At 41.6% G+C, this 16328-nt stretch overlaps 1 protein-coding gene across 3 annotated transcripts in view; it reads right to left on the reverse strand.

Moving 5' to 3' along the window:
- The window catches only part of mus101 (mutagen-sensitive 101), a 32824-nt gene that overhangs the window by 5592 nt on the left and 10904 nt on the right, over positions 1 to 16328 (reverse strand). The window contains exons 10-22 of one of the 3 annotated variants that reach the window (XM_074092527.1): positions 15353 to 15530; positions 14576 to 14707; positions 14302 to 14486; positions 13896 to 14065; positions 13158 to 13414; positions 12771 to 13004; positions 12311 to 12442; positions 10851 to 11018; positions 10437 to 10579; positions 5906 to 5992; positions 3490 to 3540; positions 1048 to 1228; positions 176 to 666 (exon numbers count right to left, since the gene is read on the reverse strand). In XM_074092527.1, the coding sequence (XP_073948628.1) occupies positions 176 to 666; positions 1048 to 1228; positions 3490 to 3540; positions 5906 to 5992; positions 10437 to 10579; positions 10851 to 11018; positions 12311 to 12442; positions 12771 to 13004; positions 13158 to 13414; positions 13896 to 14065; positions 14302 to 14486; positions 14576 to 14707; positions 15353 to 15530 (2409 nt within the window). Of the gene's footprint in view, positions 1 to 175; positions 667 to 1047; positions 1229 to 3489; positions 3541 to 5905; positions 5993 to 10436; positions 10580 to 10850; positions 11019 to 12310; positions 12446 to 12770; positions 13005 to 13157; positions 13415 to 13895; positions 14066 to 14301; positions 14487 to 14575; positions 14708 to 15352; positions 15531 to 16328 lie in introns of all 3 variants that reach the window. The other 2 variants (XM_074092517.1, XM_074092537.1) reach the window with 2 other exon arrangements.

The raw sequence follows: 16328 nt of genomic DNA on the forward strand, positions 1-16328 counted from the left end.
GAAATCCGTTTGAAAGCTGTGATGCCACAGACATAGATACACAGATGCACAGACACGTCAAACTTATAATACCCCTCTTTTTCATTGGGGGTTACAAACATCGATATTAAGTATCAGCATCAGAATTAACCTAGTGTAATCACAGCTGAAGTTAAAATATACAAGCATTACTCACGTCCACATTCGAGGAAAGCATGAATCGTTTCACTAAACAAGGCATTCTTGACGGGTCATGTGGTTTTTCTTCATTTGGGACGCTCGTGCGTTTGTTTTCCAGAAGAACGGTTTCATCGGGCACGTTATGCTTCGGGATATCCGCTTTATTACCGTTGGAAAACGAAAATCTGTTAGTCACCGACGCATTTTGGTCGCGATCACAATCCGGAACAATTTCTCGGTCCACCGTTACTACTGGAGGAGCCTCGTGGTTTAATTGTGTTTTGAGATCATTTACTTCTTCCTTTAATGGAACTGTTGCAGGTAGATTTTGTTTCATGTCCGGCAGTTTAGTAGCCGGATGTGAACTGACCATTTCTGCAGGCGCCGTTTGCATCCGCTTCGGTTTGGATATTTGAACTGAACCGACCAGATCTTTCTGTGAAGGCGTAATGTCGTCCCAGCCGACAGTGTTGGGTTGTGATTCTGCTCCAGGCTCGTATTCCATATCTACCAAGTTACAAACATATTTAATAAAGAAGTCAATCCCTCGCTATGCAAATCATACAACTTATTTTACAGAGACACATTACTTAGTACAGGATACAACCTAAAAATATTATAAAGGTGAATATTGTGAGTATGTGCGTGTGTGCGTATTTTTTGTGAATGTGTTTTTTCTTTTATTTGTCATGATGTGTTGACTGAATAAAAATTCTCGAACCTTCCACCGGCACCAACTCAACTCAAAATAATATAACATTTTAATTTCAGCCTTTCAGAAGTTAGATGTAGGTCTAAATTAAAATGGTGTATTATTTTGAGTTGATGCCGCTTTCGATCTAGGTGTGCGAACGATATTTAGTGGGAGTAGGAGTTGTTAAGAGTTACCGGGACGCGCGCTGGAGGTGCGGGCACGCGCAGTGCCGGGCGGCGGCGCGCGGCGGCCCGTCAGCACGACGCTCAGCCGCTGCAGCTGCACGTCCACTTCGGCGGGCAGCGTGCTCGACGCGCTGCCCTCGTGCCCGCCCGAGTCGCACTCCGACTCCAGAATCGAAGCCCCGCCGGCGCACTGTCATTACACACGGCATCCTTATTAGAGAAGAAATGGATATCCGGCCGTATGCCTATTTATAGTACCGGATAGTCGCGTAGTATTCAGCCGGATACCGGACAATAAATAACATAGTTATGATTAAAAACTGGCATTTATTTAGATAAAATCTCATATCGTAAAATTCGAATTATACAATTCAAAACGAGTTTATAATTTACATACTTTTTAAACACAATACTTTTCTTCTAACGAAATAATGTTAAAATACATTTTTTTTTCACCATTACGATACAGGGCAAATCCAATAAGTTTATATCACCAAGTTTTGATTCCAATTTTCATTTGTCTGTCTGTGGCAGCACCCGCTTTAGCGTATGCACGCACATGCGCAGTAATGTACTAGGTTTTAGCGCCATTCCATTCATACGTGTCGCTTTGTTGTACGAATTTTAGTGGGAAAATTTTGTTCTTGCTTAAAAATGTCTGATATCAGTGAATGCGAAGAAAATTTGACTCCGCCCGATATTTTAGGTGCGGCGAATGATATGACTCATAATTTATTACCAGCAAAGTGAAGGTCCTAGTTCTGGTTGCAATAATAATAATATGACGGTACTCAAGCTGAGCGCAACTTTTTATAATGAACCGAGCTGGTCACAGTTATAAGTCATAACATAGGTTAATTTAATTATTTCGTGTCTAATTGGTAAGCGTTGCTCGGCATTTCAATTTTTACCTATAAAAATTGATAATGGTCTATTTTAAATATTAATTAACGGCTGGCCTTCTTGTGGCGTTTAATTGCGTTTAAACGATTCGACGGCCCAAGTGTTGCCATACAAACGTTACTGATTAGGTAGTTGACATGCATCTCAATTATTATTTTCAACTTTTGTTTTTCTTTTATTTGATTAGTGCCGCCTTCTGACGTTCGTGCCGTCGCGGCATTAGTCTTTTAAGTTTAGTTTTAAGTTAAAGGGTCATACTGAAAACCAGCGCTGCGGCTTGCCGTGGCAACACGCCGAGTATGGCCCTTTTTGCTTCTTTCGGCACAATGTTTTTTCTTTTTCTTTCTTTTTTAGTATGTAAGAGTATGTAATAAGGTTGTCTTATTTTTAATTGTATTTTTTTTTCTTTTTGCTGTGCCGAAATTTGGCAAATAAATTTATTCTTTTCTTTTCTTTTTTTTTCAATGCAGTTTATTCTCAATGGTTCTTGGACACATGATAGAGGATTTAATATATGGATGTAGATAAAATATTGTATGCAACTGTACGTAATTAGGCCTTAAAACACTCATGTGACCCGGTTTATGAAACTTGGCTACGCCTCGTTCCATGAAATCACACTCTTATTTTAAGGACCTCTATAACGATACAGTTGCATAAATAGCTATTATCACTTTATACATTCCAGTTTATTAGTTCACATAATTGTTACCGGTTCGCTACAACCAAATATCATAATACAAAATTCCTACCTAATCCTTTATCTTTTAATCTTGAAATTTTAGACATTTTGGGAAAATTTAAAATTAATGAAAACACGATGAAGTCAATTTGAATTACAGTCATATCTAGAACAGGATGTTTTCAGAAGTAGGTGTAAGACATTTCAAGTTTTCGACATTTTGGAAATAATTTAGTTTTGACATTGTGACTTACTACGAAAATGGTAAATTTGTTCAGTCGAATAAATTGAATCGTGACCCAGGGTGGAACCTTTATGCTACTAAAGTCATGTTGACATCTCATACTTTTGTCAAGGAAATCGTAGTGAAATCGATTATTAAAAGGTTCCACTCTGGGTCATGTCATGATTCAATTTGTTCCACTGTACATTCATTAAAGGGTACTTAACTTTCGTTTATAGCCTACAAGTTCTTGAACAAGTCAGCCATACATACCCGAACATTTATTGGAGTTAGGACCAAATCACTGGATTGAGTTTCATAATCCCAAAATTCTCTCCACAGAACGTCATTTTTACTTTAAGTAGAATAGCGCGTGAAGCGGTTGAAATAAAAAAGCCCAAAAATTTCAACCAGGACGATGGATATAAAAAATACATAATATGTATTTATTATACTTAGGGGGCTGTTTCACCACCCATTGATTAATATTATTCGACGGATAAATGTGATGCCTTCTCCGTCTATTCAAATAAAACAAACAGAGACGTCATCACATTTATCCACAGGGGGTTAGTGTTTTATGTAGTGTTCATAGATATTTTGCAAATGACGTTTAATATAGCAGTTGAAGATGATTACTTGCCTGATTTTCTGTCAATTTAGCAATCTTTGGTGGTGGTGTATTCGCTGGCTCCTGTAGAAAAAGGTTGTAAAATTAGCTTCGCGGTATTTAATGTGGTTGTAAATAAACATGTTTCGCATAGCAGTTCTTTACAGAACACTTCTTTTTAACAGAAGAGATCCCGTTAGCTTATATTTATCATAGACTTTTTACTATATTGTACGTAAAACGGGTTGGTGTTGATAAATTGCTATAAAGTCGACAGTGTATTGACGAGATGAATTTTTGAGATGTAGACGAATACGCATGATCGACGAAGACAAATGAAGTGTAAAGTCGCCCTAGGAGTTCAAAATCCTCAAAACCTTCTCATTTGCAGGCTGATTTCTTGTTTGGTTACCTACCACCATTTTTGCTTGTTTGCAAGTAAGCTAAAGTCCGACAACCTCGTGCGCGAACCTCCCTAGAAATGAGACGGGGTGGCGGGGGCGAGGTACTATTGACGTCAGCGGGGACTGGAGGGGTAGCGGAGAGTAAAACCGCGCGCAATGCTCGCTCGGCGCTCGCATTCAGTCGCGGCCGCCCGCGCAGTTGAAGCGGCTACACGGTATCTACAGAGGCTACCTGTGTCACAAAACGATCAATGCGCAAGAGCCTATAATCTGAAGATGAATCGACAGACAAAGAGCTTTATAGACAGCAATGCAGAATAATGAATGGATTTCTTTTTCCCTGAATGGCAACAAATTCGAACTTGTGATTTTATTTTGCTTAATATACAGAATGAACACACCCAATATCATATTTTCTCAAGTTTTTCGCGATTCCCAAGATCAAAGAATCGAATTGCTTTAAAATACCAGAGAAATAATGCGTTTTTCGGAGAAACGTGTCAAAATGGTGTTGTAGAGCGCCATCCTGCTCTCTAGTTTTTTTTCCCGTTCTGGCGGTTCAAATTGAAAATGTCGTCAAGATTTTCTGCGACGGGCATTGACCCCAAGACACTGGCTGCATTACCAGGCGCGGCGCACTCCGCGATATAGGTGCGATTCAGTGAGTATCAAAACACCCCACGCCGGCGTGGGTTTTATCACTAGGGCTATGAGCACCGCCCGGCATGCACGCTCGCAGTCTCGCTCGAACTAGTCGCGCCGCGTAACGCTACGTGTAGCTGTGTGATTTTCGTGAAACTGGTTCAGTGCAAAAAAATATTGCATATTGTTTTGACACATTGTATTTCCATACAATATAAAAATAATTAGTCTGCAAATTAAGTAACACTTAGCTTCGATGTAGTACGTTGAAGTGCTTATTAAAACGAGTTCGTATTTAATTTATTCTCGAGTACTTATCAGACAACAGACAAAAAAGGGTAGTGTAGATAGTAGGTATTAACTATTCGTGATAGTATGCTTTGGGTTTAGATTGGTAAATTCGGGATTATTTGAATTTCTGTTTTCTATTCTGTACATAACATTACACTAACTAATCCAATTCTGTTCGAAACCATATTAAGTGCGAGTGCGACAAAATAACAGATAGGTAATTCGCGATTTACCAATGCCCACTGCGGGTGTACAAAACCTTTGAGGCAGCCGACGACGCATTCGGCACGCGACCTTGTACAAATATCTATTTTGTGACCGTCGGAGATCGTAGACGCGTCAATTTAAAAATGCTATAGAACTAAGTGTTTGTCCGATTTACTCATAAGTTATATGTTAGTATTAATTTTTTATTGATTTACAACCCTATCCTAAACCAAAACGTTGGTGCTGAATAATGACGGCCTTAGCGCGCAGCACTAGAGTTCAATGTTGCTTGGTGGTGGGCGGTGATTACGTAGGCATATAAAATGGCGGCTTTCGTCAACATCAAAAGAGAGAACAGTGTACTTGTACTTTTACTTATTCTGTGGCATTTCTCTGAACTGTTATTCCTTCAGCTTAGATAGGCCCTCCACAAGTTAGTATGATGACCGAGGCCTTATTGTTGAACACGCTCAAAATAACAATTGTCCTCAGCATTTCTTTCTATCACACGGTATAGGATGAAGGTAACAACAGTTTAACTGTGGTTTTAACAGTCTTTCTATTTCCTTCTCTTGATAAAGAAACTTTAAATTAAGTACTTATTGTGTGCTCTTACTTCTAGGTCTCATAAAATGTTACTACTTATCTTTAGATATATCTTCGGCAAATTTATCTACGTGTGTAATCACGCGCTGACATGACGTGCTACCTCGCCCCCGCCACCGCATCTCATTCCTATTCGCACGAAGTTGTTGGGCTATAGCAAAGATTCTAGCTTGCATGCTTATTTGCATTACACGTATTGTTTGCTTGCTTGCATTATTTTTTGTGTACTTGCTTGTTTATAATGCTTATGGTTCATGCAAAGGTGCGGGTGGTAAAAGCTAGTAAATAGTATATTTTACCTCCAATTCCAATCTTCTCGCTACATTTTGTTCAGCAGACTTCTTATCAAACTGAGCCAGGAACTGACCGCACAAGTCCGACAGTGGCTGAAATAAGACTTAATAGTAAAACAATCATCATCATCATCATCATCTATGTTCGTCTACCGCTGGACATAGGCCTCTCCCGTGGCACGCCACTGAGCACGATCCTCGGCCACTCTCATCCAGCTCTTGCCAGCCGCCCTGCGAAGATCATCGCTCCACCGAGTCTGAGGACGTCCTACGCTACGTTTGCCGATCCGTGGTCTCCACTCACGAACTCATCTACCCCAACGGTTATCGGTTTTTCGGGTTATATGGCCGGCCCATTGCCACTTCACCGTGCTAATGCGGTGGGCTATGTCGATAACTTTGGTTCTCTGTCGGATCACTTCGTTACGAATTCTATCTTTCAGAGAAACTCCGAGCATAGCCCGTTGAGCAACTTTAAATTTGTGGACCAGCCCTACGGTGAGCGTCCATGTTTCAGCACCGTATGTCATGACGGGTAGGACGCACTGATTGAAGACTTTCGTCTTTAGACTCTGTGGAATTGGCGATGTGAAGACTCGACGCAGTTTCCCATACGCTGCCCATCCCAACTGTATTCTCCTGTTGGCCTCTTTCTCGAACTTGTTTTTACCTAATTGCATAGTTAGCCCGAGGTAAACAAACTCCTTAACCACTTCGAGAACACTGCCTTGAACTGCAATTGGTTCTGGACTTACATGTTCATTAAACATAACCTTGGTTTTATCCAGGTTCATCCGAAGACCAACGCGTTGAGAAGAATCAGCCAGGCCATTCAGCATATGTTGCAAATCTTGCAGCGTTTCGGCCACGATGACGATATCATCTGCAAATCGCAAGTGTGAAAGGTACTCACCATTTATGTTAATGCCGTGCCCCTTCCAGTCCAGCGTCTTGAATACATCCTCCAATGCATTTGTGAACAATTTGGGGAATATAACGTCCCCTTGTCTCACATCACGATAGGTTCAGACTGGCGGTTCTGGACTTGGACGGCCATAGTAGCGGCGTTGTAAAGACCTCTCAACACTTGGATGTATCGCCAATCGACTTGGCATCGCTGCAAAGATTCCATAACAGACCAGATCTCGATCGAGCCAAAGGCCTTTTCATAGTCCACAAAGGCTAAGCACAAGGGCCGATTATACTCTTCGGTCTTCTGTATAATCTGCCGCACTGTGTGGATGTGGTCTATGGTGCTGTATACCGATCGAAACCCGGCCTGTTCGGGGGGCTAGAACTCGTCGAGCCTTCGCGCAAGACGGTTCGTGATGACTCTCGAAAACAGCTTATAGACGTGGCTAAAGAGTGAAATGGGTCGGTAGTTCTTCAAAAGAGTTTTATCACCATTTTTGAAAAAAAAAAACACGACAACACTCCTACTCCACGCCTCTGGAGTTCTTCAATCAAAAAGAACAGTATTAAAATGTTCTGGAGCTCCTTCATTATAGGTTTACCACCAGATTTTAGGAGCTCAGTCGTAATACCGTCTTCTCTAGGGGCTTTTCCATTTTTAAGCTGTTTAAGAGCTATCGCGATTTCGTTCAGGCTGACTTCTGGCAAGTCTTCCGTAAAGTGGCGTGTTAGTGTAGCTCTGGACTCATTTTCGGGATCAGGTTGAGATGCATGTATAGCGTATAACTAACTGGCTGTAGAAGTTTTCAATTTCCGAAAGAATCTCAGGCCTGGAAGAAACGACTACTCCATCCGTAGCGGTCAGCTTCGTCAGATAGCTTCTCCGAAGAGATTTGACAAACACTTTTGATCCCCGATTTTGCTCGATCGCTCGTTCTATTGAACGAGTGTTGGAGCATCGGAGATCGTATCGTACAAGTTTACTAATTGGGATGCACCAAAAAAAAACAACGTATAGTTTTTATCTTATTTTTGGAAAGAATAGGATATTTTAAGATACCATTTTCATTGATTTTTAATTTGGATGAGTATTTATTTTTTTATACATTTTTTACGAAATACGCTGGATGACGTCACGGTGAGACACCCACATTCCATTGCCTGAAAAATTCAGGTCGTACACAACATAATCTGTGGCATTACAATTTGACAATAATTCAAGCACGGTTTAGGGTCCTAAATGAACCATGTCAAAGAGCTTTATTTTATTTCTCTTCTTTTAGCTTCGATTATTCCTTTGTTTATTTAATGGTGTGATAGTAAATAGATATCTTTTTAAATCTGATATTTAAATTCTCTTGTATTTGCTCGTAAGATAGTAATTTAATAATTTAATTTGTAAAAATACATTGGAAATACTCGTATACTTTTCGGACTTTACGATAAATGACAACTGTTTAAGGCCAGTTGCGTATTATGTGATTAAAATTCTATCTTTGTCACTCTTTGCTATTATAAGAAGGACAGGAATATTTCAAACTTGTCAATTTGCTTAAGAGTGTAGACCTGCTTTATAACTGCCTTTGTGACGAGATACTCCAGGGGTCAAATGAGGGTCATTACTTAAATTTTGTTTATTTAAATCAGTTTATCACATTTTTGAAATCTGATTTCTGAAAACGCTTCACGAAGCCTATTTCTCCAAATGGTTTTCGATTTATTATATGTTGTCAAAAATTGGGACATCCCAATTCTCTTATTTAGAGCATGTCGTTCTGACGAAGTAACTGGTGGGTGTTCACGACGTTCTTCCATGAGCCTGAGTGTTTCCTCCGAAAAGAAAGAAAGAAAGAAAGGTTTATTTTGGCTCCATAAGTACCACCTAAAACTAAGACTAGAACTAGCACTAAAACTATGTTACTTGGTGACACGGCAGGATACCAAAAACGGTCTCCACTCAGCATGTGTTGCCGCACATTATGTGCAGTAACGCACTTCTTGCCTTTACGCTGCAATTCACAAAATCTCACACCTTCCTACATGAGGATTCCGACTACATTCTCAAGGACCCGGTCAATGTCAACGCTATTTGTGGTTTCTACGGCAGCGAATCGGTTTTCCAGATTAGACTGAAACTTTTCAGATCCCACTATAGTTTGGAGCAGAGTTGGTCGGAGCCTGGATTTCATCAAACGGACACGTTCAAGCTTAAAATCGATATTCAGAGTTGATCGCTTCCGGTATTAAACCCATTGATCACCGAGATCTCCGAATATGCGCTTTTTGTCCGTTATGATGAAATCGATCTCGTTTTTAGTCATAGTGTCGGGGCTCTGCCATGTCCACTTCGTTTGGAGCTGTTTCTTGAAAATTGAGTTCATCAAGAATAGCCCCTCCTTTTCAAGGAAGCTCACAAGCATTTGCCCCCTATGATTTCTGCTACCAAAGCCATGGGATCATACTACCGATTCGCTGTAGCTCTGTACTCCCACTTTGGCGTTGAAGTCTCTCATGACGTTGTAGTGGGCCTTGGTGGTGAAGTGTAAGGCCTTCGATATGTCACCGAACATATCTTCCACTTCATCGTCTGAGTGCGTCGAGGTCGGTGCGTAAACCTGCACAACCTTGAGGCTATACCTCTCGGTTAGCTTAATTATGAGGTACACAACCCTGTTCGACCCACTCGACACTTCTATAACGTTGTCACAGAGAGACTTATTCACCAGGAACCCTACGCCACCCTGGGACAGCTGGTCTCTCTCTCGATAGTATAGAAGGTGGCCTGATTCAAGAGTTAGCGTGTCCTCCCCTTCTCTTCGGACTTCGCTTAACCCCAGAATGTGCCACCTTATTTTCTCGAGTTCGGCTTCGAGTTGTGCCAGATGCTCGTCGAGCCATAGCGTGCGTCCGTTGTACGTCGCCAAGGTCAGTTTTTTCCGGCGGCCTTCCGTAACCAGGGGATTCTTCGCACCCCCTTGCCCTGCCGTTACCCTGACCGCCGCCTTGATCAGGAATAGCAGGGCGGCCGGGAACTGGGGGCTGTGGTCTGTGCTGACTTGCCATTTTGGTCGGGTTTGCTCTAATTGCCACGCTGAGCAGGCGGGTCGGCAATCGCAGTATATTCACACCGGTATCGCTGCTGCCCGATACCGATGGGACCGATATGTACTTGGTCGCAGAAGTCTCTTAGTCGCCTTTTACGACACCCGCGAGAAGAGTTGGGGGAGTGCTATTCTTAAGCCGGCACCCGGCCAGTAAAACAATAGGCAGGGGCAAAGAGCTGCATTCAATTTCGAACTTTAAAGATTTACTATAGTCCGCTGCATATCAAGAACAAGTAAGTTGAAGTGGCCATGGGTTGGCCACTTCGCTCGAATAACAAATAATCGTTGGGGGAGAAAGATTCTTGAGTAGCGACCTCGAACCGGAAGACGGGGCGTTGGCAGAACTCCCATTAGTTGGGCTAATCTGACTAATCTTATCCCGAGAGTGAGGGGCATCCTATGGACGCAGATGGCGAATTGATCATTTTAGCGTCCTAAGGGGGAGGCTTTCGTTCAACAGTAGACATCTTCAGGCGTGTATCATTGAACAAAAATACACGTTGTATAAAAGGTTCACTCACTGTGTCATCATTATTGCGCTGGTCGCTTGCAGAAGGCAGATCGTTGACGAATCCCCAGAGGCGTTTCCTAGCGTCGACTGACAAGCGCTTCGAGCCCGGTCGTAAGTCGCCACCAATCGTACTGTGGGGTGTTTTTTTCTCAACTGCGAATCAATGATTTACCATCATCCATCATCATCATTTTTATTTTATTAATTTGACTCTCTTTTGGACACGACATAATACACTATAATACAACGAAAAGGGGGTTTTATCGTAACAGAGATCCGTTTCATCCAGGGAAAATTATGAAAGAGAAAAGAACGAAACAGCTAATATAATAATGTTTATACTGATTACAAGAACTTCACGTACATGACACTATTTTGAGTTGATTGAATATCAAAGACGTCATTATATGCATTTAGTACTCACAGGGATTCATGGGAGTCCTGATGGGATCAGAGAGCATTTCTCCTCTCTTCACAGCTTGCAGCCTGCGCCGGGTAGAGGGGCTCAACCCGCGAAGATTAGGAGTCAACAATACTTCATCCAAAGGCGGTGTTTCAATCGTGCGTTCCGGTTCGGGCTCTTGAAAAGATTCTGAAACAAAATTGAAAGTTTTAAAGAGCGTTTATACCTGCTGAGCTGGCAACGTTGCATTTTTGTTAGTTTCTCTCGATTATTCCATAAATATTGAATGAAAAATAAAAATGTGGTCTGATAAAACTCTTCTTAATATAAGTCAATGTGTCTACTCAAATAATTATTCGTGTTAGACTTTTATATTCTTTAAAAACGAATTAATGTTTATTAACGGATCTATCAAAGAGTTCTATCAGACCACATTTTTAATTTTCATTAAATTTTAATGGAATAATCGAGAAAAACTATAAAAAATGCAAGGTTGCCAACTCAGCAGGTATAAACCACGGAACAGAAAAAAAATACTGATTTTTCTGTTCCGTGGAATAAACGCTCTTAAGTGAGTTTTCAAAATAAAATATAACACAGAAAAAGTTTGTTTCAATGTATCTGCGACTTTAACGTGACAGGCTATCATTTACTGAATCAGAAAAATTGATACAGCAACGATTAAAAATGTACGATCATTTTTAATCGTTAAAGTAACCAAATCCCAAATTAACGCTCGTGACTGTATATAAAAACCAAAAAAAAAATCTACGAGTCTGAAGTCGGTGCCTCAGCACGAGCCAGCAGGAGTGGACCTATAATCGTCTACCTCACCTACAACTATACGATTATATTGGGCTTCATTCACTTCTGCTGGCTCGTGCTGAGGCACCGACTTAAGACTCGTAGAAAATTATTTTCATGGTTTTTAGTAGTCGGTTCTATTTTTTGTTAAAAAAAAAAAACCACGCTTTTTAGTGTAAAAGATCTAAGAAAGAATAGTTTAATGTCAACTGCTCATCACCTTTTACGAAAAATTGCTTTTTCCGATGCAGAGACATTCATTATTGAGGAGTCCTGGTGCTTCATCACCCGTTTTACCCTATGGATTACGAGGAGCATAAATTGCTTAGCAACTGTGTTACTCCTACTCCAACGAGTTACTCCTAAATATATCGAAATTACCATGGGCGTTCCTACAATATTTGAAGAGTTCCCTCAATTTCCTTAGGTCCTCCTGATTTGGTGCTTATGGGACCTAATTGAAAGCATTCCTAAACGATCTAAAAAAAAACTATTCATAAATGACGGAGTTCTGAGGTAACAAACAAAAAAATACAACCGAATTGATAACCTCCTCCTTTTTTTGAAGTCGGTTAAAAATATCAGCAGTGCCTAAAAAAACATGTTTATACAAAGTTATCCAAACCCCTTCACATAGTTGCGAAAGTTTATCTATTCGTTTATAAATAATTAGTTACCCTCGGATTCCTCTTTAGGGCTGTCTTCTTTTATGCTATTTTCTTTAGAACTGTCTTCGTGATCGCTGTTGAACATGCCCATCCGAAACATAGTAATAAATCGCGTTGCAGGAGACAAACCCTCAAACTGTGCTTCTGGAACGAATTTTTTTTAGATCACACACACACATAAACATCACGCTTGTATTCCCAAATGGGGTAGGCATAGTAAACGAAACGTTACCGCTTCGGAGCCACTTTTAGCAATTTTAGGTATTTTTGGTTTAGATCAATATTTAAAAAAATAAGAGGTAGTTAGCAGATTTTATATATTTAGCGCATTACAAGACAGGGTATCTTGTCTTGAGTTGCTTTGTGAAATAAAGACGGCTACGCTACAGGCCAGCTCACGGTAACGTTCTCAAGTAGCGCGACAATGTCTATAGCAATCTAATGAAGTAGAAGCGTGCTAAAAACTTACTTTTACTCCGCTTTTTATTCTTCTGAGGATGATTGTTCATCACCGAGGCGGGTGGCCGGGGCCGAGTGATGGCAGGAGGAAGCATTTCTTCAATAGCTTTGGGGGGCGAACTGCGTGCTTCGACTGTTGTTTCTGGCTGGGGCAACACTGGGTCAGGTTGATTGTAACTTGAATTAGGCAGGTCCGATTCCTGTACATCATCGTGTGGCTTATATTCCGTTTTTGAGGATTGCCCTGAAAGGAAAAAGAATCCTAAAAAACTAGTTGGTCTCTAATACCATTGAATTAGCTTTAGATATTAATTTAAGTATTAATAATATGATGAATAGGAGACAGTGTTTCTCGGCTAGAAATGAAGGCCTACAAGTTTTTAAAAGTGATACAAACCTGTGTTATCGTGATTGGATTGTATGTTCACAGTAGTGGAATCCACTTCGGAGTGCGTTATTTGGTTGTCGACGGAGTATTCGGGCTCGGGCACGCGCGCACCGGCGGCGGCGCACGCGAGCAGCCAGGCGGCGCGCACGGCCGGCACGCCCCACTTCAACGCGCCGCCGTACTTTGCGCCGCTCGCCTCCGGACAGATGAGGTGCGTCGACGCAAGCGCGCTTGCGGTCGTCCGCCGGCAAAACCGTTGTTGTGTGCTATACATTTACATCGAGCTTAGGGTTTCAATAGACAATGGTTGTTACGTGCTATATGCAGGGTGTTCCTTAAGTAGTACGACAAACTTAAAGGGGAGTAGGTGGGCAAGTCATTTACCAAATATAGAAAATGATTGTGATAATAGTTTATTTTAAGAGTTCCGTCCTGTGGAGACGATCCTGGCTGGAATACCAGGATGTCACTACCAGATTATTGTATTGTCACGCAATTGAATTTAACTAGCAAGATGGCCTGTGCCCTGCGGTGGGACGTATATAGGCTGGGATGATGATGATGAACTAGCAAGATTTGATTACAGACAAACTGATCATCCATAAAAACGGTAAATTTTGGTTGGAAATGTCACAAAAAAATGGTAAAACACTTAATTGGTCGACTATACCTTCATTCGACGGTTACTATTGATTCGATCGTTATAACGTACGCGAGGACTTACAAGGATGTTCAATAACAACTCACGTAGCACCGAGCAGCTTGGCGACTTCATCGAGGAAGGCGCGCTCGACGCCAGTGTATGTGCTGAGGCTGGCAACGACCCCGCGCAACGGCGCTGCGCCCGCAACCGCCAGCTTCACCGGCCGGTGGTAGTACTCTATGCGGACCAGCGCTTGTTGCGACAAGCAGTCTTTCTGACAAAACAACATTAAAACGTAATAGTACATTGTCTTAAAGGCGGTAAATAAGGAATTAACTTACGAACGAGAGTTTATTAGAAGTCCGAAGTCACAGACCGAGGGCTTGAGCCGATGTTCGTAATTCCAGTACCACATTTATGAATAAAATTGTATAATAGCTTCTAAAGTATCGTGCCACCTCCTCATAATGTCCCCGTTAATACGAACACATAGTAATACTAGCATCTTACCACCCAGAACACAGTGACTGCCTCCGCGTCTTTAGTAACGAGGTTCTGGGTGTCAAAGTCAAGCGGCACGAGGGCGTGGGAGCCGCCCGCTCCCGCTGCCGCCATTACGCCGCCCGCCTCGCGAATCTCCGCCCCGATCTCGCAGATCGCATCCTCTTCCAACCCTTGCACTTCGAAAACTATATCTGAAATAATGAACACCCGTATAAAATAATCCATCATGTCATGATAAAATAAATATCAAGTATTATAAAAATGGTATTTTTTTGCGAACCTTTAAATATGTTGTCAACGATAGTGTAGTCTGATTGGGTTATAACCGTATGCTCGTTAACTTCGGTAGTTTTTTTCTCCTGCACCGGTTCTAACGACTTTGCTACGATTGATGAAGTGTTTGGCAAATTCTCTGAAACAATAAACTGACTGAATAAGGGAAAGTCATTCAGATAGTACATTGTGTCTTAAGGGCGGTAAATAAGGAATTACGAACAAGAGTCTATTAGAAGCCCGAAGTCGAAGACTGAGGGCTTTAATGAGTCGATGTTCGTAATTCTAGTACCGCCCGTGCGACATACAATGTTTTTCATCACATTTGCAAGTAAAATTTTATATTTGTAAAAGAAAAAATATAATTCTTCCAAATATTGGCGATACCTTAGGCTCGATAGACGAGTAGATAAGTCCTTGACTGACTGAATTTTACTTTATTTTTTAAACAAAGTAACAGTGTTTTTTTAGTCTTAAACTTGGTATATACGAACAGAAAATGTAAGTGTTGTCAATGTAGAACAGTTGAAGTGTTTCAACTTCAACTCAAGGCGAACGTGAAATGCGAATGCAGGCCTTATGGCATATGTTATGGAAATATCGCGTACCTACCGAACATGACACAACGTCGAGGTAAATATTACTTGTGTAATAATAGCGTGATAAGTCCCGTTTATGGTATTTTGACTATGCGGGCTATATGACATGCGCTACGTAAACTTCCCGCACCCAACATGTGGGCCCTTCCACTCATGAAACTGAATATGTAAATTAGCTAGATTACGGCTCAAGTAGTGATTGACGATTGGGTCTTCATGGGCGTCGAAGCCGGGCGGCGGCGGCGGCGCGGCGGGCGCTGTGCGCAACAGTTGTAGGTTGCGCTTGCTCATGGGGGACGCCGTGTCCGCCACGGCGCGCGCTTGGCTCTTCACGGGAGTGGCCGGCGGCGCGTTTATAAGGAACTGCAACAGTTTACGATAATTCATCATTTGTAGTATATACGTAGTGATTCAAGGTTATTTACATCCTAGTTACTACTAATCCTAATATTACGCATGTGAAAGTTTCTGCGTCAGTGAGTGCGTGTGTGTGATTGTTATTCGGCTGGACGCTACGAGTATTAAATGAAATTTGATATAAAGTAGCATGAAGTCTGAAATAACACATACGAGTATATTCTATTCTATTCTTACGGGATTGGGATAAAATTTCAGTCCTAGGATACACACACACACACACACACACACGCACACGCACACGCGCACGCACGCACACACACACACACACACACACACACACACACACACACACACACACACACACACACACACACACACACACACACACACACACACACACACACACACACACACACACACACACACACAAACATCACGCCTGTATTCCCAATTGGTGCAGGCAGAGCACACGAAACGTTACCGCTTCGGAGCACCTTTTAGCAATTTTTGTAGCATTAATACACTGAATCTATCGACTTGATTTACATTCACTTGTTTTGATAGAAATTTGAAAATTACGCGTAGTTTTGAAGACTATCGAGCTGATGTAGTGATGGAGTCGAGTCGGAAGCTAGACACTGGAACTGGAACTCCAAGAAAGAACAACGTAGCCATAATTATATGAGCTTGTTAGAAAATCTTAACCTCCTGGATCCCCCGGTCCACACTTCTATTAGAACGAGAGTCTATTAGAAGCCCGCAGTCGAAGAATGCAAATGCCGGGGCAATGAATGTCTGTGT

This window comes from Choristoneura fumiferana, chromosome Z (assembly GCF_025370935.1).
Source record: "Choristoneura fumiferana chromosome Z, NRCan_CFum_1, whole genome shotgun sequence".
Classification (NCBI taxonomy): Eukaryota; Metazoa; Arthropoda; class Insecta; order Lepidoptera; family Tortricidae; genus Choristoneura; species Choristoneura fumiferana.